General features: G+C 47.7%; 1 protein-coding gene, 1 long non-coding RNA gene and 1 other non-coding gene across 5 annotated transcripts in view; 2 read left to right on the top strand and 1 right to left on the bottom strand.

Annotated features, from left to right (window-relative positions):
• The first annotated feature begins 23 nt into the window (after positions 1–23).
• LOC111095589 lies at positions 24–26,786 on the top strand. Of its 3 annotated transcripts, none has more exons than XR_005358400.1 (6): positions 10,025–10,381; positions 11,769–11,834; positions 12,174–12,325; positions 17,494–17,576; positions 18,229–18,368; positions 24,933–26,786. It is a non-coding gene; the product is annotated as an uncharacterized LOC111095589 (long non-coding RNA). The 3 variants fall into 3 exon arrangements; XR_005358401.1 differs by lacking the exon at positions 24,933–26,786 and adding an exon at positions 24,003–24,562; XR_005358402.1 differs by lacking the exons at positions 10,025–10,381; positions 11,769–11,834 and adding an exon at positions 24–623.
• LOC119871691 lies at positions 11,624–11,729 on the top strand. Its single transcript, XR_005358762.1, has one exon. It is a non-coding gene; the product is annotated as a U6 spliceosomal RNA (small nuclear RNA).
• The window catches only part of CCDC69 (coiled-coil domain containing 69), a 36,679-nt gene continuing 28,137 nt past the window's right edge, over positions 19,451–27,992 (bottom strand). The window contains exons 5-9 of the mRNA XM_038534985.1: positions 26,119–26,192; positions 25,051–25,152; positions 24,437–24,556; positions 23,436–23,533; positions 19,451–22,696 (exon numbers count right to left, since the gene is read on the bottom strand). Of these exons, the coding sequence (XP_038390913.1) occupies positions 22,519–22,696; positions 23,436–23,533; positions 24,437–24,556; positions 25,051–25,152; positions 26,119–26,192 (572 nt within the window). The 3' untranslated portion in view covers positions 19,451–22,518. The remainder of the gene's footprint in view (positions 22,697–23,435; positions 23,534–24,436; positions 24,557–25,050; positions 25,153–26,118; positions 26,193–27,992) is intronic.

The raw sequence follows: 27,992 nt of genomic DNA, 5'->3' as shown, positions 1-27,992 counted from the left end.
CCTCCTCCCCCGCAGCCCGCAAGTTCATTCGCTCCCGGAATCTGAGAATGTCACCAGCCGGAGGGGCCCCGCAGGAGAGCCCGCGTCGGGGCTCAGACCTAGAGAAGGTGGGGGGCTTCGGCCAAGGTCGTCGGCGCTCAGGGCCGGACGTCAGGGCTTCCCTCATCCGCACGTTTCCCCCCAAATCCCTACCACTCGCCAAAGCTTCGTTGAGAAACAACATTGAGGCTTGACAGAATTGAGGCCAAGCCCTGTATCTGGTTGATCAGATCACATTCCTCAATAGCCCCATCAGGCTGGTGACATTACTTACCCACTTTCTGGAGCAGGAGAGCCCAGAGACGTCCAGTTATTTGACCAACGTGGCACAGCTAGTAACTTGTAGAGCTGGGACTTGAACCTGGGCCTAGTGGCTCCAGAGGGATGCTCATTTGAGCTCGGCTCTGCGGAGTGTGTGGTTAAGAGAAAAGGCAAAGAGACCAGCAGTTAAAATCCAGAGCGGTGTGGAAAACGCCTAGAACACAGAACACCATAAACTATTTGGGAATCCAAAGGAAACAGAATGATTGTCCCCCCAGATATTTGTAAAGACTTCCTGGAGGAGGTGATCCTGCAGTAGAGAGGTCAGTAGTATCTCCCAAACCCTACACCTCCTTAGAAGTTCTGCTTTGGTGAAAAGATAGACTGATGGCAACCCTGGGCTGCTATTCACCTGCTGAGTTTGCATGGACAAGACTTTGATTTTCAATTTGCTCATCCAAAAGATAATGATGAGGCTTTTGCAGAGGGTTGTCCTCAATCTGTCACTAGGTCAGAATCCTCTAAAGCTCCCACAAGAAGACCTGGCTGGAAAGTATATTCTTTCATCTATTTGTAGGGGCCAAGGGCAGGCTGCTCCAAGATGAACCACTTTGGCATGAAGATTATTTTGAGTTAAAAGCAATCTGTACCAACAGATTCAGGAAAAGCTCTTTATTTCCCCCGCAACTGCCTAAATTTACATTGGAAAGAGACTGTACCAAGAAGAGACTTTTTTTTTTTAAGGATTTATTTATTTATTAAAGAGAGAGAAAGCAAGAGCTTGCATGAGTAGGGGGAGGAGCAGAGGAGAGGGAAAAAATCCTCAAGCAGACTCCCCACTGAGCATGGAGACTGACTCAGGGCAGATCCCAGGACTATCAAGATCATGATCTCAACTGACTGAGACCCAGGCACCCAAGAAGAGAACTTTTTTTTTTTATTATAGTCACACAGAGAGGCAGAGACACAGGCAGAGGGAGAAGCAGGCTCCGGGAGCCCGACGTGGGATTCGATCCTGGGTCTCCAGGATCGCGCCCTGGGCCAAAGGCAGGCGCCAAACCGCTGCGCCACCCAGGGATCCCAGAACTTTTTTTTTAAAAAAAGATTGTATTTATTTATTCATGAGAGACACACAGAGAGAGAGAGAGGCAGAGACGCAGGCAGAGGGAGAAGCAGTCTCCATGCAGGGAGCCCTATGTGGGACTCGATTCCGGGTCTCCAGGATCAGGCCCTGGACTGAAGGCGGCACTAAACCACTAAGCCACCCGGGCTGCCCAAGAAGAGAACTTTTAACAGGACATTCCAATTTATCTAAGAAACCTATCTTCATAACAAGGCAAACTTTTTTCTCCAGCCATCTCTTACCTTCCTGCTAATGGTCTTTCTCAGACCCCTACTCCACTCCTTAGCTCATATAAGTGTCACGTTGCCACAGTGTCCTTGGAATTTCCATGTCTGTGTGGATTCCCCTTAGTATGAAAGTAAATTAGATTTTCTCCTGTTGATCTGCCTCTTGTTAATTTGAGTCTTCATCCAGCTAGAAGGATCTTGAAAGGCCAGGGAATTTTTTCCTTCCCAACGTATTCATTCCCCCAACAAAATTTATGGAGTACCTGCTGCATGCCAGATGCTGAACTGGGAGACTGAAGTGAGCATATAGGAAGTGGGGCCCTGACCTGTCCACAGGGAGCATTCACTCTTACAGAAGACAGAAGCTTAGGTCATTGTTAAAATAAAGTTTGGGCAGTTGTGATCGATAAAGTGCAATACTGGCCTACAGCAGCCCAACCTAGGCATCCAAATGAGAGTGATGTTAATTTGTGACCAGAAAGATGAGTGGAGGGATTCCTGGGTGGCGCTGCGGTTTGGCGCCTGCCTTTGGCCCAGGGCGAGATCCTGAAGACCCGGGATCGAGTCCCACATTGGGCTCCCGGTGCATGGAGCCTGCTTCTCCCTCTGCCTGTGTCTCTGCCTCTCTCTCTCTCTCTCTCTCTCTCTGTGTGTGTGTGTGTGACTATCATAAATAAATAAAAATTAAAAAAAAATTAAAAAAAAGATGAATGGAATCTCATAGGAGACCAAGGAGAAATTAACATAATTACCTTATGATGACATCTGTTAAAAATAAAACCATCTGCCCAAAATAGTGTCATTGAGACTGAATTCACAAACTGGGTCTTGGGAATTAATACTTAATCTGTTTCAACCTCCCCCAGAAAGGTAATATTAACCAGTCAGGAATTTCTAAATCAGTGCCAATGAATCTGCCACTGAGGCCCCCCCAAAGAAAGTTAAGATAATCTTCAGGATAAGATCCTGTAGGTAAGGAAGGTAGCCAAGCTGGAGGAAGAGCATCTCAGTCAGAGGAAACAGTTGGAGCAAATGTTTGAAGGCAGGCATAGGCCTGGGATGTTCCAGAAACGGCAAGGAGGCCAGTGTGGCTGCAGTGGAGTGAGAAGGAGGGAGAAAACCAGGAGAACAGACATAAGGAGGGACCCAATCAAATGGGGATGAGGGAGGGGGCTTGTGGGCCATTGGAAGGACTTAATCTTTCATGCTGAGGCATTTGGGGAGCTGGTGCAGAGTGTTGAGTAGAGGAGGACGTGACATTTGTTTTCTTCTTTCTTTGGGGGCAAAATTCACATAACATAAAATTAGCCCTTTTAAAGTGAACAATTTAGTGACTTTTAATACATGTACATTTTTATCTAACCACTACTTCTGTATAGTTCCAAACCATAGTTCCATATCCCCTTAAAAGAAAATTCGAACTCATGAAGCAACTACACTCCATTCTCCCCGCCTCCAGCCCCCTGGAAACCACTGATTTGCTTTCTGCCTCTATGGATTTGCCTATTCTGAATGTATCATATAAATGGAATGGTACTATGTGGGGCCTTTCCTCTCTGGTTCCTTTCACTTAGCATAATCGTATTAGGGTTCTCCAGAGGAATAGAACCAATAGGGTAGACAGAAATAGATATATATAAGAGGAGATTTATAATAGGAATGGCCCAGGAAGTTATAGAGGCTGAGAAGTCCCATAATCTGCTGTCTGCAAATTGGAGAACGAGGAAAGCCAGTGGTGTGATTCAGTTAGAATCTGTAGGCCTTGGGATGCCTGGGTGGCTTACTGGTTGAATGTCTGCCTTTGGCTCAGGTCATGATCCCAGGGTCCTAGGATCGAGTCCCATATCAGGCTTCCCACAAGGAGCCTGCTTCTCCCTCTGCCTATGTCTCTGCCTTTCTCTGGGTGTCTCTCATGAATAAATAAATAAAATCTTTAAAAAATTTTTTTGCATGCCTGAGAATAGGGATGGGAAGGGGTGGTCTGAGGGCAGGAAAAGATAGACATCCCAGCTCAAGAAGAGAGAAAGCTGAATTTGCCCTTTCTTTGCCATTTGTTTCGTTTGGCCCTTGATGGATTGCATGATGCCCAACCACACTGGTGAGGGCAGTTCCTTAATGTACTGCACCAAATGCTAATCTCTCAGTGAATCAAATGCTCACCATCACAGACACACCCAGAAGTGATGTTCTATTAGCTCTTTGGGCATCCCTTAGCCCAGTCAAGTTGACATGTAAAATTAACCATGGTGACAATGGTTTTGAATTCCTCTGTGCTGCCTCACGTGTCCATACTTTATTCTTTTTATGGCTGAATAATATTTTATTGTACGTATATATCACCTTTTGCTTATCCATTCATCAGCTGATGGACATTTAGGTTGTTTCCTCTTTCTGGCCATCATGAACAGTGCTGCTAAAAACATTTGTGTACAAATACTGGTGTGAGTACTTCTTTTCAGTTCTCTTACATATTTACTAAGGGTAGAATTGCTAGTTCATGTGGTAATTCTATATTTAATCGTTTGAGGAACTGCTGATCTGTTCCTACAGCAGCTGCACCATTTAATATTCCCACCAGCAATGCACAGGCTTCTCCATGTGCTTGGCAATACTTGCCATTTTCTGTTTTGTGTGTGTGTGTGTGTGTGTGTGTGTTTAAAAAGATTTTATTTATTTATTCATGAGAGACACAGAGAGAGAGGCAGAGACATAGGCAGAGGGAGAAGCAGGCTCCCTGTGGGAAGCGTGCTGTGGGACTCAATCCCAGGACCCTGGGATCACGACCTGAGCCAAAGGCAGACACTCAACCACTGAGCCATCCAGGTGCACCGTACTTTTTGTTTTTAATGCCATTCTAGTCAGTGTGAAATGTATTATGTGGTTTTGTGTTCTATTTTTATAATTGAAGTATAGCTGAATTTTTTCTTTTCTCTTTTTGGTAGATACCAATCTCATGATTTTGATTTGCATTCCTCTAATGACTAGTGATGTTAAATATCTTTCCATGGGTTTATTGGCCATTTGTACATACATCCTCATTGAAGAAATGTCTATTTAAGTCCTTCACCCAATTTAGTCTTTTTTCCTTTTCCCATCTTTAAATTGGGTTGTCCTTTTGTTGTTGAGTTGTCAGAGCTCTTTATATATTCTGGAAATGATATATTTCTGTGTCAAGAATACTGAATACTAGTGGGGAGCAAGAGTAGAAGCTGGAGCTCTGTTAGGAGGCTTTTGTAGTAATCTGGATGAGAGATGCTGGTAGCTTAGCCAGAGTGGCATAAATGGAGTCAGTGAGAAGTGGTTAAAGGCTGGATATACTTCAAGGTAAAATTAACACGATTTCCATAAAGGATTGGTTAAAAGGTGAGAGAAAAAGAGAGGAGTCAAGAATGATTTCAAGGATCTTGGTCTGAGCTCCTGGAGAATGGAGTTACTATGAACGGTGATGAACAAAATTTCAGAAGGAGAAATTTGAGGAGTGAAAGTGGGAAAAAGATTGACTTCCATTTTCAACCAGTTTGTTTAAGATTTCTATTAGATATCCAAGAGGAGATGTCAAAGAGGCAGCTGTATACAGAAATCTGGCATTCAAGAAAGAGGTCAGGGCTGGGGATGCATATTTGAAAGTCACATGCATATAACTACTATTCAAGGCCACAGAAAGTGATGAGTTCATCAAAAGAAAAGAGAACTATGGGTCACTCTTATATTAAGAGTCAGAAAGGAGGCACCTGGGTGGCTCAGTTGATTAGGCATCTGACTCTTGGTCTCAGTTCAGTTCTTGATCTCAGGGTCTTGATCTCAGAGTCATGAGTTCAAGTTTCACAATGGGCTCTGCACTGTGCAAGGATCCTACTTTAAAAAAAAAAGATTCAGAAAGAAAAGGGGTGCCCAGCTAACTCAGTTGGAAGAGCAACTCTTGATCTTGGGGTCATGAATTCAAGCTCCATGTTGGGTGTAGAGATTACTTAAATTAAAAACTTAAAAAAAGAAAAAAGAATCAGAAAGAGGAGAAGAACCCAGCAAAGGTGACTGGGAAAGAACTTGCAGTGATGTGCAAGGAAACCCAAGAGTGTGGTGTTTTGGAAACCAAGTGGAAAAAAGTGTTTGAATGAGGAGAGAGTGGTCAGCTCTTTGCTGCCCTTAGGTCCAGTAGGACAAGTCCCAAGAATCTATCGTTGTATTTAGCGATATGAAGATCCACATATCCTGTGAAGAGCTGACTCAGTGAAGTATTGAGAGCAATGACCTTATAGGAACAGGCTTAGGGGAACAAGTGTCAACTACTTATTTCAGGAGTTTTGCTGTAAAAGCAAGTAAAGAAAATGGGTCATTCCTGGTTGGGGGTGTGGGGATCAAGAGGAGGGTTTTGGTTTGTTTATTGATTTAAGATTGGTGACATCAGGAGTGCCTGGGTGGGTGGCTCAGTGGTTGAGCATCTGCCTTTGGTTCAGGTCGTGATCCTGGGGTCCTGGGATTGGGTCCTGCATCGGGCTCCCTGCAGGGAGCCTGCTTCTCCCTCTGCTTGTGTTTCTGTTTCTCTCTCTGTATCTCTCATGAAAAAATAAAATCTAAAAAAAAAAAAAAAAAAAAAAAAAAAAAAAGATTGGTGACATCACAGCATATTTGTGAGCTGGTGGGATTGATCAGATAAAGAAATGGAGAGAGATGGGAGCGATATTTGGGGAGAGAATGGGATCTAGTGTACAAGTGTAGGGGCTGTTCGTATCCTTAATTTGCAGTAAAGATGACTGAAGTTCAGAGAAAATATGGTGTTTGCCCAAAGTCAGCCCAGATTGAAAGCCTGGCCCCCTTGACTGCTGGGCCCGGGGCCTCATTCTCTGAGCTGCAGAAAAAAGGCTAATAGATTGTTCATTTTCTTTGACTGAACATCTCATTTCTGAGAATCAGTCCTAAGAAAATAATTTGAAATACAGACAGAGCTTTTGAGGTCCCACTCCTTACTTTTAGCCACAGAAAGGAAACAACATAAACATCCAGGGGCTGTGGAGTAGCAAGTAAGTATATGTCACACCACCTCACTGGCTGGTGGACACAAAGCCTGGAAGGAGGCAAATATGGGACGGAAACCTACTAAGATGACTTCATCTTTTTGGTGCTGTTCCAAGCCCCTTCCTACATAGAGTGGCCCTTCCAAAGTGTATGTAAGAGAGACAATGTGATGTGGAGATGTGGGCAGAACAATGGACTGGGATTCCAGACTCTCTCCCCTCCTTGTCTCTCTAATTTCAGAGGAGAAAGGTTCAAGATCTGGGGGCTGGGCTCTGGAGAAGCTGGGAGTGGTCAGATACTGCCACCTGCTGGCCGATGCCAGTTCTGCCGGCCTCCATCAGGATGGTGCGCCCTGTGTGCTGTCCCAGAGTGGGGTCTCACTTTAAGTGCACTCAAGGAAGGAGCCCTGGAGTAATGTTCATAGGACCTCCAGGAAGACCCTCTTCCTCCACAAGAAAGGCCTGTCTCAGTGCCTGGTATTCCTTTGAAAGACTTGGGGGTTGCTCCTCTCTGTGGGAAAGAGAGTTTCTAACCACTTGACATGAAGCGGATTATTTTCAGCCATAGAGTCTCAGTGATGTGAGGATGCTTCGTTTTGGGGCAGGCAGGTCACTTGGAAGGTGGAGAAATGGAGAAATAGCATGCAAACAAAAATTGGCTTAAAAAAATCACAGAACCGCTTTTCTAATGACTTTTGTTGTTTCTCTTGTTGTAAAAATATTGGGTGTTCATTACAGATAATCAAAAGATGAGGGCACCTGGGTGGCTCAGTCGGTTAAGTATCTGCCTTTGGTTCAGGTCATGATTTCAGGGTCCTGGGATCAAGCCCCGCATCGGGCTCCCTCTCTTCATTCATGCTCTCTCTCTATGTCTCTCTCAAATAAACAAAAATTTAAATATATACATATACATATATATAATCAAAAGATGAAAATAATTTAAAGCCATAATCCTACAATCTAAAGGTAGCCTACGCCTGCCTTTGGCCCAGGGCGCGATCCTGGAGACCCGGGATCGAATCCCACATCGGGCTCCCGGTGCATGGAGCCTGCTTCTCCCTCTGCCTCTCTCTCTCTCTCTCTCTCTCTCTGTGACTATCATAAATAAATTTAAAAAATTAAAAAAAAAATAAAGGTAGCCTACATCAACACTGTGATTAACATCATTTTTAAAATTATATAACAACAACAGCAATGATTATAACAGCAACACTGATGGAGAGCACTTATGTGCCACACACGTATACTTTTATTTACAAAAACCTGGAACTTACTGTAAATATTGTTCTATCCTTGATACACCTTAATTTGTTGTAAACACTATTTTATGTGATTAGATACTCTGAAACGCTGAGAATAACTATGCCAAATTCTATTATATGGTAATGTAATTTATTTATCTAATCACCTTGGACATTTAAGTTGATTCTGAATTTTTCAGCATGGCTTTGAGATTGTTTCCTAAAATTTGAATTCCAGATGAAAGAGTAGTGAATATTTTTAGAGGCTCCTTATATTTCCAAATTGCTCCCCCTCCCCTCCATTGAGAGAGCAATCCACACTCTCATGCACAAGGTAGAAGACAAACCACTGAACCTTAGAATGCTTACATAGATTTCATAAATCACAAAGCATGTTTGCACGCATCATGTCTCCACAACTGAGGTGGACATAGCAGGCACTATAATCGCACCCAAAAGACCTGACCTGGAAGCCAGGGAAGCCCCATTGCTAAAGCCAGCATAACATAGCTATTTAGTGCCTACCCTAAGATGGGAACTGTTTCCTGATGCCATGCTGTTTCTTGGATCCCGTTAACAGACTCACTTCTTTTAGGTTTAACAGTACTTTTAGGTCTTCAGAAGGCTCCTTTGACGTGAGAGTGTACTATAGACCTTCCGGGCAGCTCATTACCCCACAGCCAAGTCGGGCCAAGGGATTACCTTGACCCCTTGCAGGAAATCTTGGGTCACTGTGAAAAGGGCCTGAAAGCAGCTGTAATTAGAAAAAGCTGCATAGCACTATGCTTTAGAGCACAGTCTTTAAATTAAAAAGCAAATGAGCAAAGAAAGCCCTAGCAAAGAACCAGGGTTCCGGTTCCACCACATGCTAGCTGGGTCATTAACCATTTTTATTCCCCCTGAGATTCTGTTTTCTTAGTTATAATACACGAGTTTTATAGAATACCTACCACACGAGTTTGATGTTGTAATTCACTGAGGTAATGATATAAATCACTTAGCAATTAGCATCTAGCATTGAGACAATAAATATAAGCATTGTTGCTATTATTTTTATTATTTATTAAATGGATAGGGTCCTAATTTATTAATAATAAGAGGTGAGAGTTCTGGTTGGGTTCTACAATCATGCACTTTTGTTTTGTTCTGTTACTATCTGTACAAATAGTAGAGAGAAGGGGATGGGAATAAACTACCTCCTAAGATTCCCTTTGTTCTTACATGTTGAAGACTCTAGTCTCTAACATTCAAGTCTAAGGTTCCATTTACTGTTGAAAATCTCTAAGTGCTTGTTTCGGGATTTTGTGAGATTAGGATTTTATAACTCTGAGATTTTCTATCTAGGATTCCAAGATCCCATGACTCACTCAAAACTCTTTTTTTTTTTTTTTTTTTTTCAAAACTCTATTGAAACATTCCATTTCCGTGGAATGAAAGCTCTTCTTGTAAGCCTGGGAGAAACTTACTCTTCTTGTGGGTTTCTCCTTAAATAGCACTTCTTCAGAAATTCCTTCCTGATCCTTTCTCCAGTGCTCTTTATACACCCCTCCCCATAGGCTCTCCTAGGATCCTGTTCTTCCCTATCATAACAGTGTCCTCGTTGGTGATTAGATACTTATTTTTGTGATTTTGGCTAATATCTGTCTTCTTCATGTCTCTATTGCTTGGTAAAGTAGATTCTCAGTAAATATTTGATAAATGAAATAAATGAATGAATGAATACAAAGCTTCCCTGAGTATTTATTCCCAAGGTCTACTATTCCAGACACAGCCCACCTCCCACCCCCGGCCCACCTGAAGGCTGACACCCAAGAAGAGAGTGACCTTTCTAATTCCAAGATGTTGTCTGGACTGTCTGTACCCCAGCCCCTCTGCTCCCCACTCCTCTTTATTTGTCTCTTTGGGAGCCTATGGGTTAAAGAGAAGGCTATGTCCGTGTTGTTGAAACCAGGCTCATTTATTCATTCAGCAGATGTTTATCTAATGCCCACAAAGTATTAGGCACTGTGCTAGGGGACTGGGATAAAGGGTGAGCAATATAGGCCTGGCCCCAGCTTTCACAGAGTTCACCCCCTAGAGGGTGGGAGACGGACATTCATGACTCAATCACACAAATTCCTGTGAACAACAAACTGTGGTAAGTGTTGTGGGTCGGAGGGGAACAGGGTGCTCCAGGAGCATGTAATAGCTCACAATCCAGACTCAGGACCTTGGGCTCCATGGACATTCTCCAGGGCCATGGGCTGGGCTGGGCTGCATGGATACTCTCTGTGCAATCTCTCCACTGGGGAACAATCAGAGAGAACATGGATTCAACAAGGTGCCCTCCTTAGCTCCCAGCATCTGCCTTGAGAGCACTACACCATCACCTCTCAGGTCCCTCTGGCTCCTCTCAGTGTCCCACATCCTCCTTAAATAGCTGGGGAATCTGAAGCCCAAAGAGAAGAGGCTGCTCAAGGTCACACAGCAAGTGGCAAGGTGAGGCTCTCCATTCTCTGCTAGTTCCCACCCTCCCACACTACTTCCAAGAATGACCATGGAGTTTGTACCGAGGGAATCCTGTTTCAACCAGAAGCCAGGAGGCTTCCTACCTGCTTACAACCAATAGTTGGAAGGTACACCAAACTCTGCAGAAGAGCAGGTGGCTTACGGCTACAGGCTACGTGGGAGGGACTTGCCTGCTGGTGTTTCCTGAGTCACAAACACACATCCGCTCCTGTGGGTGGCTGTGTGGAGTCCCATTCTTTCATTTAACAAGTGTTAAATCTTCAAGGACATACAGCTAGTTGAGCATTGAAACACTCCTTCTTGCTCTTTGCAGCATTGTTTCCAACAGCAAAAAGGAAACACACTATGTGTCCTTTGGTAGGGGAATAATAAAGCCACAGAATATTATGTAGCACTTTAAAAAGTATAAAGGTAGGTCTCTACAGGGAGCCAGGGAACATTGTTGAGGTTTTTTGTTGTTGTTTTTGTTTATAAAGCAAGTTTAAGGAAACTATAGGCCCCGTGGGTGGCTCAGTGGTTGAGCGTCTGCCTTCGGCTCAGGTCATGATCCCAGAGTCCTGGGATTGAGTCCCCCATCGGGCTCCCTGCATGGAGCCTGCTTCTCCCTCTGCCTGTGTCTCTGCCTCTCTCTCTGTGTCTCTCATGAATGAATAAATAACATCTTAAAAAAAAAAAAAAGAAAAAAAACTATGCACAGTCTGAAATTATCTACAGAAAAAAAATTCACAAAACAATCATTTATTTATTTATGGATACACACCTAGGCTTCTGTAAATGCAGGCAGAGATCTAGAAGAACACATACCCAGGTAGTGACCTCTGAGGAAACGGGGTGGGGGGTGGGGGTGGGGGTGGCAGTCAGGGTGTCAAAGGGAACTTAAGCTTCATCTGTAATTTTTTTTGAAAATGAATTTTATTTACATATTCTTTGCTTCAATAAAATTATTTTTTTAGAAACACCAACCTTTACAGCAAGAGTTGACAAACATTTTCTGCTGAGGACCGGCCGGTAAATATTTCAGGCTCTGTGGGCCGTGAGTCTCTGTGGCAGCCGCTCCATCTGGCAGTTGTCGTGTAAGAGCAGCCCCAGACAGTACGGACTCCCATGAGTGTGGCCTCTTTCCACTGCTTTATTTATGGACACTGAAATTGGAATTTTATAACATTTTCCTGTGTCACCAAATATAGGTTTTTAAGCATTTAAAAATGGTAAGTGCTCCCTTAGGCAGCACATCCACTAAAATTGGAAGCATACAGAGAACACTAGTGTGGCACAAGGATGACACAGAAATTTATAAAGTTTCCAGATATATATTTTTTTTAATGTTAAGCCATTCTTTTTTTTTTCTTTTTTTTAGCCATTCTTATCTGAGGGCTCTCCAGAAGTGGGTGGCTGCCTGCAGATTTGCACAACCCCACCTGTGGTAACGCCCCCCATTTAAGTCCTGTTCGAGCCCCATCCCTCCCAGACCACATTCACCTGCTCTGTCCTCAAACAGTCCTGTCCTTCAGGCCCCCTCATAACCCTCCTGTGACCTTCAGTGACCCCTCCAGCTGTGTCCCAGCTGGGGGGACACTCCTCTCCTGGCTGCAGGACTGTTTTTTCCTGAGCAGCAGAGCTCTGAACAGCTCTATTCACCTTGGCTGGGTGGGGAGAGTGCTGTGAGGGCACGTCAGGGACCCAGAGAAAGGAATTTGTTTGGAGTCCTAGACTCAGGACTTGGATTTGACTTTGAAGTCAGGCCCTCCTCTCCCTTTCTCAGGAGTCCCTGCCACTTCCCTGCTCACACTCCTCAGCCCTTAATCTCTTCCTGGGAGCCCCTGCTGCCACATCTTCTGAGCTGCAAGGCCCCTGCAATGGACCCCCAGGCCCTGTGCTGGCTGTCCTGTTTCCTGCTCATCTGTGTCATTTCAGGTATGGACATCTATCTCAAATCTTTTTATTCTCCCGGGGCGCCCGGAGACCCCTCCTTTCTGCCTTTCCCAGGAATACCCTGACAGCATGGTGGGGGGTGAGCACTCAAACCCCTAAGATCTGCTCTTCCATGGATTGTCTGTGCTGCCTTGGCAGGATCCCCTCTGTGAGCTCAGCTTCCTCATCTGCACAATGATAAGGTTGGACTGCACGATCATCCAAACCCTTTCCAGATCCCTTTGTGAGAGCACCACATAACATAAAGCACAGAAAGCACTTAGTGCAGAGCCTGGGTGCCCACTGGTTTTTATTTATGATCATTATCCTCATCCTCACATCTTGAGATCAGACTTGACAGCTTCCCTAAATTTTCCCAGGTGGTTTGTTGGCTTGGCAAACCCAGAGGTTCCAAAGCTGGGGACATCTTGATGGCTCCCAGAGAGCCACTTCCTCCCCTCCTCAGCCCAGTGTCTGTTCAGGAAAATGTGTTTGCAGCGTGCTCCCCCCCAAGCGGAGGTCCTGGTGGGCCCGGTCAGAATTGGGCAGCCCCAGCTCTTGGGACCAGGCCAGCCCAGCTCTTGGTTGGATTTCAACTCCAGATCAAATAGAATTTCAGACCCAGGACCCAGAGATACCTCCAGCCAGCTGCTGTAACAACAGCTTCTCAGTCAGGCACACAAAGAACCAGCAAGTACCACGAGCCCTCTCTTATCCTGCCCTGTGATTGGCTTGCTTCTGCTTCATGGAAGGCCTCTATTTATGGAAGCTTGGCTGTTAAATCATAGCTTTATATTTGCATTTGAAAAAAAAATTATTTGTGATAGGTAGACTATCAGCCTTCCAAAGATATCTATATCCTAATCCCCAGAACCTTCCATGGCAAAGACACATTAAGGCTGGAGATGGAATCAAATTTGCTAGTTAATTGACCTTAATGTAGGGAAGTGGTCTCAATTGTTCATTCATTCAGTTGGGCCCAATGTCATCACAAGGGACCTTGAAAGCTGAAGAGGGACTCGGATGGCAGAACAAGGGAGGTGGTGGCACGAGGAAGCTTCCATCCAACAGTGCTGGCTTTGAAGAGAGTTAAATGGGGCCATAAGCCAAAGTATCTGGACAGCCTCTAGATGCTGGAAAAGACAAGGAAACAGATTTTCTGAGAGCCTCCAAAAGGACTGCCAATCCCCGACGCCTTGGTTTTTAGCACAATGAGACCCAATTTAGACTTCTGACTTCAGAACTATAAGATAATAAATTCATGTTGTTTTAAGCCACCACGTCTGTGGTAACCTGTTACAGTGACAATTGGAAATGAATACATTGTTCTTGATGAAAATTTATTGAGCTTTTGTTGTAAGCTAGGCACTGCACTCAGTGCTTCCCGTATATTATCTCATTTAATAGACACAACAACAGTCCTGCGGGGCAGGTGTTTTTGTTTCCATTTTCTAAATGAATAAAATGGGCCTCAGAGAAATTAAATGAATTGGCCAAAGTCACACAGCTAGCTTTTAGTGGAGCAAAGATTCAAAGTCTAGCACCCCTGGTTCTAAAGTCCATATTCCATCAGTGCATCTAGGCTCCCACCCTTTCTCTGGAGTGGCCTAGATAATTCCTCAGAGAATCGTTGTTTTTAGGTGCTAGACTGCAGTGTTCTAGGTCACCTCATTAATATGCTGAGCCCAGCTGACCTCTCTGATGCTTAGTTTCTCAACCTGTAAAAGGGGGATAATAATGCTTGCTGGGTGCTCATTTCCGGGCCATGGCAAGGATTAAACCAGAGTGTGAGTTGAAGAATTCTCTTTCCATGGAACTAAGTGCTCTCCCCATGTAAGAACTTCAGAATAAACCTGCCCCCAAACTACCAAACCTTCCTTAAGCTATTGCCGTACCCTATCCCTCCAAGGCCAGGTGAGGCCCCCATTATAGAAGTTCCCACTACGGAGACCTTAACTTTGTTGTGAATTAATTGTTTTATTGCCCATTGGAACCTGGATGTGTTGGTGATGGTGGTTTGGGACATAAAAAGACAGTTGCTAAACTCCATTGGGATCTTTTCTGTTGCTGTTGCCCAAACACCATACCCGCCCCTTGCCCTTACCCCCCAACCTGCTACCCATGATGGATGGGGATGGCCCAAGACTTTTGTAACTGGTCTTAACAGGATGGTTTAAGAAGAGGTTTGTGATGTGTGTTAGATTGGAAATAAGACCAGTTGGGAGTTACAGCAGTAACTATCAGCCTCCCAAAGATATCAGACAAGGTGTGATCTGACCAGGGTTCGGACTGAGGAGTTGTAGCAGTGGGGATGAAGAGAGAAGGATGTATCTGGGAACTACCAGAGCAGAAAAGAAAGAGCCTCAGAACTTGGTAGAAATTGCACAACCTTCTCTGTTTGAAGAGAAAATTGGGGGCTGGGGTGGCAGGCAGGCACACGGAATGGCTCTACGTCCTCTTCCACAGGGAAGAAAAATTGGATCAGTGGTAAAAGCTGAAGATTGAGGGTCAGCATCTTAATGTCTTTCTAGCAGTCAGATCCATTTAGCCTTAAGATACACTACGGTGGAGCTGCCATGGGCTCTGGAGCCAGGCTAACCTAAGTCTGAGTCCCAGGTCTCCTGTTCCTCGGCCTAGTACCTGTGGAAAGTGAGCCTCTGTGAGCCTCAAGTTCCTCATCTGTAAAACAAGAACAATACTTACTTTGCAGTCATTAGGACGATGAAATAAGAAAATGTATAGAAAGGGGCTAGAACAACTCCAGAAACATAGGCACATCAATTGTAGCTACTAGTATCATTAAATACTGAGCTCCCTACTGCTAGACATATCTAAGTGCAGGTTAAGTGACCTCTTTTGGAGCATATTCTAGAAGGTTTTGAAATATTGGTGGCCGCTCGGGGAAGAAAGTGTGTAAGTTCCCTTCCATAGCCCACCAGTACTTCCATTTCTAAGGAACTCATTCTAAGGAAGGAAGCTGTCAAAGGTGCATTGCAGAACTGATTATTTTGGCTAAGAATGTGGAAAAACCCAAATACCCAACAATAAAGAAATAAATCATGATACACACCTACCACGAAATACCATGCAAATGGTTCAGGATGTTTTGGTACATGTGTGTTTACTGATGTGGAATGGTAATCATAACATATTACCGAGTGAAAAAAGGCAGATTATTAAAAATATGTGTTCTGTTGCTCCATTTTATTTTTTTAATGTCTTTAAAATATTTGCATTTAAAAGCCGTGGAGAACTATGCTTCAAATAGGCATGGTGGTTATCTCTGGATGGTAAGTTTTGGGGTAAATGTAATCCTTTTTCTTGATTGGTCTGCATTTTATAATTTTTCTCTAAAGAATGAGGGTTCCTTACAGATCTCTGGGGTCTGTCAACCGCTGGGGTGAGGGGAGGACCCAATCTGAGATGAATGGTGAAGGCTCAGGGCCCCACACCCACCCCGTCTCCCTACAGCTGAAGTCCAGAAGCCAGCTCTGGAGAGGTGAAGGCCTCAGGAGCCACAGGCAGGAGGAAACCCAAATCAGACCCGAGTCAGAAGTCCCTGCAGATAGTACTCCCACAGAGGCTCCTGTGCCCCACCCGCCTCCTCCATCCTGACCCAGGTGTTAGGGAGGGGCCACTTCCAGAAGGTGGGGACTCTCTGAGCCTGCAGGGCCGGGGATCCCCTGGAGCTGCGCTGCAGGGGGAAGGTGGTTCGCTGGAAGGTACCTGTATACTTGGAAGAGGTAGGCCAGGGGTGCCTGAGGTACAAGGTAGAGGAACTTCCTATGCATCAGTGGGAATGGGGCAGCAGTTCACAATCTGACGACAGTTTTGATAGTGATTAAAGTGGTCCAGAACCTACAATGGGCTTCCATTAGGTACAACTACCAGCATCTAAAAGAAACAGGGGGTGGCTGGGTGGCTAGTGGGTTAAGCTCCTGACTGTGGCTCAGGTCATGATCCCGGGGTCTTGGGATGGAACCCTGCATTGGGCTCCCTGCTCAGCGGGAAGTCTGCTTGTCCCTCTCCCTCAGCCCCTCCCCCTGCTCATTCTCTCTCTCTCTCTCTCTCAAATAAATAAATAATTTTTTAAATGTTAAAAAAAAATTAAGATGAGCTCCCAAGACCCATCAGATGCCTAGTGGTTTAACAGAACGGGGGGCACGGCTTCCCGCAAGACTGGAAACCAATTCTGGGGGCAGCAAGTAGTGCCTGTAGGGAGAAGGGTGGCAATGGGAAGGGAAGGAGGCCGACTGTCCCACCTACCCGTGCTTGAATGTCAGGCTGAGACACCCTGATGTCAGGGACGCCAACACAGGGAAGGCAGAAAGAAAGGCAAAGTTGACCCCACCAGCACTGCTCACGCCACTGCAGAAGAAAATTGGGCAAAGGCTGGGGTATAAAACTAGGTTCAGGAGATTTGTCTGCCCTCTCTCAGTTCAGCCTCTTAAAGTGAGATTTGCTGGGACCCCAGCCCCTGCTAGGGAAGGAGCCAAGGAGCAAGCACAAGGGAGCTCGGGGGATGCCATCTGCCATGTGAGGACAGGCTCTGTGAGGAGTAGATGCCAGCGGATGTGCAGGGGGCCCGTGAGAGGCGAGCAGTGGAAACCAGGTGGGGCCGCTCCCAGTCCTCGAGGGGACGAGGTGGGTGGGGGGTGCTGAGCCCTGGGGGGAGCACGGGCCTCGGCTCCACGCTCTCCCTGGGTGCTCCCGGGCTGGCTCAGGGCCCCCATCCCCCGCCCGCCTCGCCCTGGTCCAGCCCCCGACTGTCTTCCAGAATCAAACACGGGGGCAGCCCAGCCGCTGCAGCTGGTGGAGCCCGGGGGCGCGGACACAGGGGACTCGGGCCGCCGGGCGCGGCGCTGCCGGGACTGCGCGTGCGCAGAAGGCGAGGCCGGCCAGGGAAAGGCCTTGGTCCTCTTCACAGGCGCCCTGAAGTCAGGGTCTCCAAAATGCCAGTGGGAATGACGACGCTGGAACTCGCAGGCTGGTCTTCAGCTCTCAGTCTCGGACCCCTCACCAGAGAGGAAAAAGCACTGAAAACCGGGATGGGCAGGGAAAGGGCGATTTTAGGGCCCCATGAGGGGACCTCCTGCTCATGGGTGGTGGTAAAGCATCAGGAAACTAATCTATGCCAAACTCATTCTTCTCTCTCCCTCCTTCCTACCTAGACCCAGAGGAGCTCTTTGTCCCCACCGAGGATTAGGAGGTGGTACAGTTGCGCAGCCATCAACCAGTCCTACTTCCCTGCCAGGTGACCAGCCCCCTGGCCCAGGTGTCGCTGCATCGGGAGATCCCCCCGGAGGAAATCCCAGGGGGTGGGAGAGACATCTCCTTCGATGTGAAGAAGGGCTTCACCATCCACCAGCCCCGAGCTTCCTTGGCTGGCTCCTTCTTCTGCTTGGCCAGCCTGGGCGGCTTGAGACAAATCTCTACCAAGTTCATGCTGATTTACATCAACTGTGCATGGGCCTAGGGCCTGGGTGGGCAGGGAAGGGAGGATATGGGGGAGATGCCTCCTTCAGGGACCTCAGATTCGGGTTCTGTGGATTATGGGACTAAACAATCAACCAGCTTTCAACAACATTCCATGTAGTCAACTATCTTGTCTAGCCAGCCAATCAGCTATTGAGCGACCTTGCATCCATGCAGGCTGTCCATCCACTCACTGTCAATCATGTCACACTATTCCATTCATCTATCTGTCTTCCTTCAAATCAACTATTCCAGTCACCCATCCTCCATCAGATCACCTGTTCCATCAACTGCTCATCCTCTATCAGTTCGACCACCCCAACCATTCATCCTCTGCGAACTTAACCAATCCACCCGTTCATTTCATTTAATCGCTCTAACAATCAGTCAACACATTTGTCACCATTTCTCTCCCATCATTTCCATGGTAGACCCGTCTTCCTCCCCCAAACCCACCATCCAAGCTTCAGCAACATCAGTTCAACTTGGAGAGAACTTCAGCGTGACCTGTATGGCTCTGGGTGAACCGGAGATTGCTGTGGACTTTATCTGGGAATATCCAGGGCAGAAGGTAAGCAGAGGGGAAGAAGAGGTGTGTATGTGTGTCTGTGGTGATGGTGTGTTGGGCAGGAGCATGGGAGTGAGGAATTAGGATGAGGATCGTGGCAGAGCAGAACCACTGCTAGACCAGTACTCTGAGTGACCTTGGGCAAATCACCTCCCTTTCTCTGGGCCTCAGTTTCCTTGTTTAGATTACTGTATAAAATATATAATTTGCTCCTTTGTTAATTAATCCAACAGTAATTACTGAGCACCCACCACATGCCAGACACTGTACTTAGTGCAAAGACCACAATGATGAGGCAAAAAGAGCTATGGCTTCTGCTGTCTGCAGCTTACCATCTAAATAGGGAGGAAGGCGTGGGAAATGAATGTGATCATGGAGAGAATATGAAGTGCTACATCGAGAATACAATAGGGCAATGTGACAGGGTCTTCTTGAGATAGAGTGGTCAGGGAGTGTTCTCTGAGGTGACATTCAAGTTGAGACTGGATGGGCCCAAATCTCATGAATACAGGGCTGGGCAAGTGCTCAGGCCCCATGGCTGGTGTGTGTAGTAAGAGATGGACAAAATCCATTAGCAACTGTCTCCTGGGTACCTGCTGGAGGTCAGACGTTCCTAAGGTGTTGTTCAACAGATGGTTGTGATGTTCCTTCCTCTCAAAGAACTTACCCCCAGAGCCCTCAGACATCTGGAAAGCAGCTGGGTCAAACGGTAGATCCACCAGCACTGACAACTTCAAAAATTCTTCACAGGGCTTCCTGAAAGAGCTAGAATTTGACATGACCCTGGAGGGGGGGCTAGACCAACAAAAATATGGTGAAGGTGAGCTCCCCAGAGGCCACAAGAGGGAAAGAGTGGGGGAACATTCTCCCACTTGCCCAAAACGAAAACCAAGACATAGCAAGGGGAAAAGACCACACAGATGGTTGGGAGACATGGCTTCACTGTGCTGGCCTTTCCCCAGCGTGTTCCTTGGAATGGTAGGGCACCGAAAAATTCAGCCTCAAACCCCTAAAAAAGTGTTTTTAGGAAAACATTGCCTCCTATAACCACCACCTGCCTTGGAGATTCAAAACTCACATGCACATGCGACAGACACAGTGGTCTGAGTCTCAATTTAATTTTGCTTAACTCAGTGTTTCCCAAACAATTTAATAGAACCCCACCTCCCCTCCACACCCCGCTTTGGGGAGGTAGCACCCATTAACAATCACACAAAACCAGAGTGCCACACTGGGGCGGGAGGGGGGCGGTGCTCCCAGCCAAGGTACTTCCTGTATCTCCTTGGGTAGGGGAGGAGACCCCAGCTTCTCCCCAGGGACCTGAGAAGCTCACATTTGCCACAAAGAACCTGCCCTTTCAGGTGCTCTGATATGCATGTACGACCTTGGGCGAGTCACTGTCCCTTTGTCCTTTTCCTGAAGGAATACACAGTGCCTCTTACTCGCCTGCTGGTGCCTGAGTCAGAGGTGACACCTGGGGTAGCTGATGGACAATTATTTTTTTGTCCTTTCAGTTGGGCCGATCCCCCTATGTCAGCAAGTGGGCCAGTGTTGTTCACCAAGAGGGCCAGGTACAACAGGTGGCAGGGAGCACCCTGTACGTGGAAGAGGCTCAGGTTGGGGACTCTGGCATCTACACCTGCCAGGCCACCAACCTCCAGGGCATGGGGACTGCCACCACCCATGTCCTTGTGAACACAGGAAGCCGTCACATCTCCCCTGCCCCTTCCTAGCGCCCTCCCTGACTGCTGGCATCTTAGTGGAGCCAAGGGCAGACATGGGGGTAGGTTACTATGTGACCCTTGGTGCTTTTGATGCCCAGGAGTTGTCACTCGCACAAGGACTACAAAAGGAACCTTCACATCACCCCTTATACCCTGCTGTCCATCACTGCCTCCACCAACCTCACAGCTTCCCTCCAAGCCCTGACCTGTTCTGATGGCCAGCCTTCACTCCAACATCAGGCCCCATTCCAAGGCTGGGCAAAGCTAGGGCCATTGGGGTACCAATATCCCAAGAGGGAGCCTAGAGCCTCTCGGCAAGTCACTCAGGCCCAGGACATTTTCCTCAATGATCCCTGCCACCAGCAGGGGTCCTCAGTGAGGGGCCACCTCCTCCCTCACCCGGGGAAAACACAGGGGCCAGATAAACTTGTCTGCTGGGGTGAGGGCGTGACCACAGCTTAGCTCCTGGCACCCACCACATGCTATATGAGGGAGAAACCTCACTCCCCGCTTGCCCCTTCTGCAGACCAGCCCCTCTCAATTAAAATGATGCTTTCTAAAGTGCATACTGCAGCCTGAAGTGCTTAGGTTGGGGTAGAAAGTTGGTCAAAGGAGTTTAGAAAATGCTGGACACACTGGAAATTGCAGTGCACATTAGCACATTAAAGGTTCTGAGAAGTCCTGCAGGTCTGTTTAACTTGATTGAACCTAGAGTTTCTCAAACTGCTTGGCTACCAATTCTTTTCTTGGTCATGCCTATTAATGTGCAATGAACTAGTGCATCGCAGACAAACTTTGGGAAACATTGCATGAAGAAGTACGTGTATACTTGACTCCAGAGCTGTTTCCAAGACTCCGAGATGGATAACTTGTTTGCCTGTGGCCAGAGAAACAGCTCAGCACTCCCCTAGCCCTACTAGGGGAGAAATGGAGAAACAGATTTGCATCTGAACTCCTAGAACAAGAAATGGCTGAAGACCAGATCCAAGGGAATGAAGAAGGCAGTCTGGGATGATAGAGCCAACCTCAGTTCTCCTGGACTGACTTTTCTTACTTGCTGGTCTGGGGCCTGGGGCTGGAGCTGGGGAATCTCACTGGCTCCTGTGATCTCAGTTTGCTCTGAAGAGAGATAAGAATGGGGCTTCAAGGATCTTAGATGGCTGAGGGGAGGGAGGTGTATGTGAGAGCATTGAATTAAAATGCTCTGCGCAAGGGAGGGTTTATTTTATCATTATCATGTCCAGCTGACCCGAAGCTTCCTGAGAAGAATATAAAATCCATAGACGGTCTGGGCTGGACAGGCCTGCTGAGGTTAGTCTGGCCACCCCTCTGCACTGATGGGGAAGCTCAGGGCCAGGTTCTGGGGTCCTGGTGCCTGGCATCAGGGGTGGCAGAACGAGTAAAGGTAAGGAGCAGGAGTATGAGAGATTGGAAGTGGGTGGGGGCAGGTAGAGGAAGGAGGACAAAGACCAAGTCACACTTCTGATCTTTCCAGAGCCTGGAAAGAAAAACAAGCACAACAAGCTAAGGGCTGGATGACAGATGAGTTCCTGTCCTGGCTTTGTGGGTCCCACTCCCCACCTTGGTTTCCTAGTCTGTACAGGGATGAGGTTCCAACACTGGCAGCTAAGTGTACCCAGACCCACTAGGTGGCCCTGCGTCCAGGTGACACGGAGACTAAGAGATCCAGAGGGCTGAGGAGTGAGCCTTGCTTGCCTGGGCAGGGGGGAGGAGCACTGGCTCAACTCCTGGGCTGGCTGGACTCTGGGACTGGGAGCAGTGGCATGCCCCATGTCATACCCAGCCCATGCCTTGGCTGGGCTAGGCCCTGGCACCCCAGTCCCAAGAGCTTCCAGTGACCCCCTTTCCAGCTGCTCACCTTTCCCTGTTGATTCCCAGGGTCTGGCCCACTTCCTCCCCTGCCCCCCAGCCCCTAGTCTGACCTTCAAACTATCCTAGAATGGTACACCGTAGTGACTCAAGGGTCATTCGTGCAGTTCCCCTGGCTGTTTTAGAGGAGAAGTAAACTGAGGCTAAGGGAGGGCCTGAGCAGAGGCAGGAACATCTGGGGGAAGCTGACAAGTCAGGACCAGGGGGTTGTCTCTTTGTCAGATGGCCGCAGCAGCCATGGCTGCCCCTGGGAGAAGCTCAGGACTTCCCTGAGTGGAACAGAGAGAACAGGGAGGGACAGAAGGACTCCTCTTGCTTGTTCCCTGGGCCAACTCAAGGGAAGGCACACCTGGGGCCCCAAAGCCCCAAGGGTGATCCTGCATGGCCCGAGCCCCCAGGGTCACTGGGCACACACCGGCTCCCCATCTCACTCCTGCCCTCGGCCCCTCCGGGAGAAAGAAGGCCTCTGCTGTCTTCTCTGGTGAGTCCTCCAGAGGGAGCTGCCACCACAGGCGTCGTGGCGGTCCCAGGCCGGGGCCCTAGCTGGCCAGGAAGGAGACCTCGGTGGGGGTGACGGAGGCCAAGGGGAAGGCAGCGGAGGCGTCGGCCCCCAGGACCCGGTACAGCAGCTCCTCCTTCTCTTGCTGGAGCTGTCGCCGCAGCTGGGACTCCTTCTCCAGGGCCTCGCGGGCGAGAAGCACGTCCTCGGAGAGCTGCCTGTGGATGCAGACGGGGCGGCGCGGCCGCGGGAAGAGCCTGTCAGCGGCTGCACACACCAGCCCCTTCCTCTAGGAGGCCTTCCTCAGGTGGGCCGCCCTCCTGGGCTCCTGGGCCCTCTTGTTTGCAGGAGGCCATTTGATCCGTTGCCAGAGGAACGTGGCCCTCAGGGGCCACAGCTCCGGGTTCAGCTGTACCCCACCACTTAGCTATGCAACCTGGAACGAGTTATTTAGTCTTGCCAAATTTCAGTTTCCTCATTTTGTAAAATGGGAGGGACAATAGGAGGAGGACCAGCTCGTAGAGTAATGAGGATCAGGTGAGATAATATGTAAAGAATTCAATGAATTATGTCTGACACACGATACTGGCCCTCATTTACTAAGCCTTCAGAATGAGTTCATTCATTCATGTGCATTCATTCATTCATTAGGCCATCCCAGCTAGAAATTTCCTGTGTCCTCTTCCTGTATTGGGCTTTGCCATGGAGCCTGCTTAGCCAGGATGGGGACAGATACCAATCCGGGCACAGAGACTTAGGTTTCTGGGTAGAGCTGGTCCATTGGGATTCCTGACTCCCAAGGAAAGAGGGGCCACATTCCCCAGAAAGGCTTGCCCTTCACCCCTGCCCTCCCTCCGCCCCATGTCAATCCATTCCCTAGGTTCTCTGAGACCTTCCCAACTGGAGATTTTGACCAAATGGTGGTGATGGGAGGAAAGGAGGCAGGGCAACAGCTACCTTGACATAATCATCTGGTTGCGGCCCCGGACATGGAGGTCCTCGTTCTCCTGCTGCAAGGTGGTGATTTTTTCCTCTAACATCAGATTTTTCTCTTTCTGTAACAAATCAGAAGGAGCTCAGAGAAGCCACCAAACTCACATGGCACAATGTGTGCCATCACCTACCTCTTATCTGTGGTCACTGAAAACCCTGACTCATTCTGGACTAGATGTTACATTTCGTGAAGCAGGAAGATTACTTAAGAAAAAAAGTGTAACTAAGGAGTGAACAAGGGGCTGCCAATTTTTAATTCTGCTACACGAGACATAGGAAAAGAATACAGCCACTCCCATCTAACATCTCCATCAGTTCATAAGAGAAAGGATATTTTTGGTTCTCTAAAGTCAGAAGGATATAATCTATATAAATAAAATTCCATGTGTCTGCTATGCTCTTCCACAAGAACGGCTGAACAAAATTCACAGGAACATCTGAGATGGTCTGATTAGAATATGGGTCGTGTGGCACACACAGCAGGGAGATTTCTTCTGGAGTAACATAATCTCTGTTTGGATTCAACCCTAGGTTCCCAAGGCCTCCCTTCTCACGGAAACAAAGCCAGCTGTGTGCTCAATGCCCACCACTCTCCAGGCCTGCCCTTGCTGACTCTGGCTGCCTTTCTATCTGATTTTTCAGCCTTGTTTTCTTCCCTGGTCCCTCCTGATGAGCCAGGGTACCTGCCCTGCTGTCACCCAAGTTATAGCAACAGGAATAGCCAAGAAAAGCACAGGGTCTGGATGAGAAGGGGCCACTGCTTGATCCAGATCAGCCACAGGCCAGCCTCAGCTGTCTCAAGGGTCAGCATGGGTCAAAGCCAGGGCAGGTCAAAGCCAGTGCAGACCAGGCTGGAGCCTCCTCAAAGTCCCTTCCCTCCACGCACTTTACAGAGGAAATGCCCAGAAAGCAGAAGCCTGAGAACACATTCCCCCCACCCCCATCAGCTGCTTCCAAGCACAGACCACTGTTTCCATGAGGATCAGCCGCTTGTCCAGCTCGTGAATACGCTCGTTCTTCATCTCGATAACAAAGTGTAAGCTTTCCAGCTCCTGCTCCCAGAACTGGCTGGGGCTCCCATAATCCTAGACAGGGACACAGAGTGATCTCATTAGACCAGCAGGCAGGGAGAGGGGATGCAGGGAGTACCTGTCTCTCTCCCACTCTGCTTGCAAATCACTGTTTGCCTCTCACCAGTCACCTCCCTCCCTTGGCTCATGGTAAGTGCTTAATACACTTGACCTCATTCTAGCCTAACACTAGCCTCTGAGGCAAGTCCCACTACCACCACAGATGAGGAACTGTCATTCAGATAGGTGATGATGCTTGTGCTAAGTGGTAGGTTAGCTCTTTGCATGTAGTTCCTTTCGAATCCAGAGCCCAAGCACTTCCTATTTTCCCTATGCTTCTCTCTCATCCTTCCTTTCCCCTTCAATGACACAGGGATCCTGTTTCTTCCAGGCCCTTGTGAAAGTAAGAGTGTCAAGTCTGGGCCCTTGAAGAGGGCCTGGCCTTTCCTGTTGCCCAGACCCTGACTTCCCTGGAGATCTGAGAAGGGAAATCCCTCCCTGCCACCTACCTGGATGTGCTTCTTATAGTCTCGGCTCAGAATGGACTCTTCTACCCTCTTCATCTTGGCCTGGAAGACCTCCAGCTGTGACGACAGTTCATCAATGGTCTCCTGGAGAAGGGAGTGGGAGGGAGATGGTCAAAGTCTGGTTCATAAAGGCTGTGGTGGACATCTGCATATCCCAGCGAGGGGGCAGTTTTGGGTTTTTCCATCTATCTTCACTCTGCCCTCCCCAATAATGCAGGTTTGATTTGCTGCAACCACTGCTTGAAACACACCTGCCCCGTCTCTCGTCATAGAGCCTTCAAGGACTCCCTCTGCCCTCAGGGACGATGTCCCAGTGTTCAAGGCTGGTGGTGCTAACTTGGCATTCAAAGCTCACCTGAACAGGGCTCTGCACTTTCCCAGTCTTCCCTCTCACTGCTTCTGTGGCCAGGCACCTGCCAGTCCTCCCGCTGCCAGGGACATCCCTGCCTCCTACTTTCTCGCACCCAAACCAAACCTGGTCCATGACCTTCAGGATAGAGCAGGCCTTTCATATGGCTCACGGGCCCCAGCACTTGGCCCTCACCTCCTCCCCAACCTTACTTCCCTCCCACTCATACTCTTCATCTTAGACTTCTTTCAGTTCCACGGGCAATCCAGATTTTCCTTTTTTCTCCATGTCTTTAAGCACACTGTTTTTTTTCTGCCTAGGGCACTCTTTTTACCCCTCTTCATCTGAAGAATTCCAACCTACCCTTCAGGTTCCAGCTAAGATTTCATCTTTCTGGGGAGTCCCTGACCTGATAAACTGGCTCAGAGGCCTTCCTTCGTGCTCCCACATGCCTGCCTGTATCCACCTGGCAGCCCAGTCACAATGTGGTACCCCAAGATCCTCCAACAACAGTCCTCAGAGAAATAGGCCAATCCTAATCTCAGACCAAGTCCTCCTGAGCTAATAGCCCCATCACCACATCAAGGGGCTGGATACACAGAAGACACTCACTTATGCCCCTCACATCTAAGTAGAGGCCATGCTACTTTCCCTCAGGGCCTCCCCTCCCCCACAGAGTCAGCCATGGCCTACCCTCTCACCTGCAAGGTCGCCTTGGCCTCCTCAAAGGACTGGGTAAGGGCTTCCTTCTCCTGCTCATGTGAGGCCCGGAGGACTGCAGGGAAAGGAGACCTCTGTGAGCTCAGACACCCAGGCCCTTTACCCGAAAGCCTTCTGGGAGGTGCCATGAGGGCCGGAGAACCTGGGTGATCAGCTGGGGCCCACAGGGGCCAGGGGTCTGGGGATGGTCTTATTCATACTTCCTTTCCTGGGCTTGCAGCTGTGCCAGAAGCATAGTAGATATTAATTAAAAGCTTGTGGAAATGGAAACAAGTTGTATCTTGAGAGGAACTGTGAACCCTACCAGAGTATGGGAGCCACCCACACCTCACTTTGGCTAAGACCCTGCAGTAAGCTTGTCCATCTTGTTCACCATGCCCTCATATGCAGAGGGTCAATGTTTTGTAAGCTGGGTTACCCAAACTTTGAAACAATTAAATCGTTACTTATCGAACCTTAGCATAAAACTGCAGTAAGTACACTTGATTTGCCACCCAGAAATCTATGTCGTCCTGGTTCTGCTTCTTCACAACTGAGGAACCTTGAGAGGATCACTTCAAATATTGAAAAGTTCTATTGCCTCAACTGTGAAATGAGTTGTTCTAAGGGATGACTCAAGGATGACATGAGAAAACAACATACCTGGGCTTTCCAGACTGGGCAGTGCTGGGCAGATTTGCTATCATTCTCCCAAATCAATATAGTTACATATCTTGTGTTTGTCTCTTAAGATTTTATTTATTTATTCATAAGAGACACAGAGAGAGAGGCAGGTTCCCTGCAGGGAACCCAATGTGGGACTCGATCCCAGGACCCTGGGATCATGACCTGAGCCAAAGGCAGATGCTCAACCACTGAGCCACCCAGGAGTCCCTATAGTTACATTTCTTATCCCACCTCCTCTACAGAGTTCCTCATGGAAAATTCCTACCTTGTCTCAGCTAGAAGAAGACAATGTAAAGTGACGAATCAATGGGTGGGATGAAACAGGACAGAGAGGACAGGAAAGAAAAGTTTCACATGACCAAAAGCCTAGGTATACAGTGGGCCTGTGTCAGAGAGAAAACAATGTTCAGTAGTATAAATGTGATAGAGCTGTCAGAAATTAAAGAGATCAGGGCAGCCCTGGTGGCCCAGCGGTTTAGGGCCACCTTCAGCCCAGGGTGTGATCCTGGAGACCCAGGATTGAGCCCCATGTCAGGCTCCCTGCACGGAGCCTGCTTCTCCCTCTGCCTCTCTCTCTCTCTGTCATGAATAAATAAAAATAAAATCTTAAAAAAAAAAAGAAAGAAAAAGAAATTAAAGAGATCAGCTATAAAAAATTACAGGCTGAATTTTTTTCCAACTATGGGCCAAATTTGTTAATTTGCCTATCAAGACAGGTTCTGATTCCAGGTAAGATAGAGGATATTGACTCCATAACACTTTGTCCTCCTGAATATAGCTCTAAGACCTAGACAGAATGAATGGAGTAGCTATTTGCAGACTCAGAAAAGTAAATGGTAGCAGGGAGACTGGGCAAGAAGATCAGAATTTGAAGTACCATGGAACCAGTAGTCTTAAACAAGACTTAGAATCTCATGTTTTCAAATATTTCAGGATATAATACAAAACTGCTCAGCATATGAATCCAAATGGCTCAGCACACAAATCCAAAATGGCTCAGCATACAAATCCAAAATTGCTCAGCATACAAAGAAGCAGGAAAATCTTAACTTGGCTGAGAAAGACGTTCAGCAGAAGCCAACACTGAGATGCTACAGATGTTGGAATTATTAACAGAGACTTTAAGGCAACTGATGTAAAAATGCTTCATGAAGTAAGGGTGAGTATTCTTGAAAAGAATGGAAAATAG

Source organism: Canis lupus, chromosome 4, assembly GCF_011100685.1.
Source record: "Canis lupus familiaris isolate Mischka breed German Shepherd chromosome 4, alternate assembly UU_Cfam_GSD_1.0, whole genome shotgun sequence".
Classification (NCBI taxonomy): Eukaryota; Metazoa; Chordata; class Mammalia; order Carnivora; family Canidae; genus Canis; species Canis lupus.
This window is presented reverse-complemented; position numbering and strand designations above follow the sequence as displayed.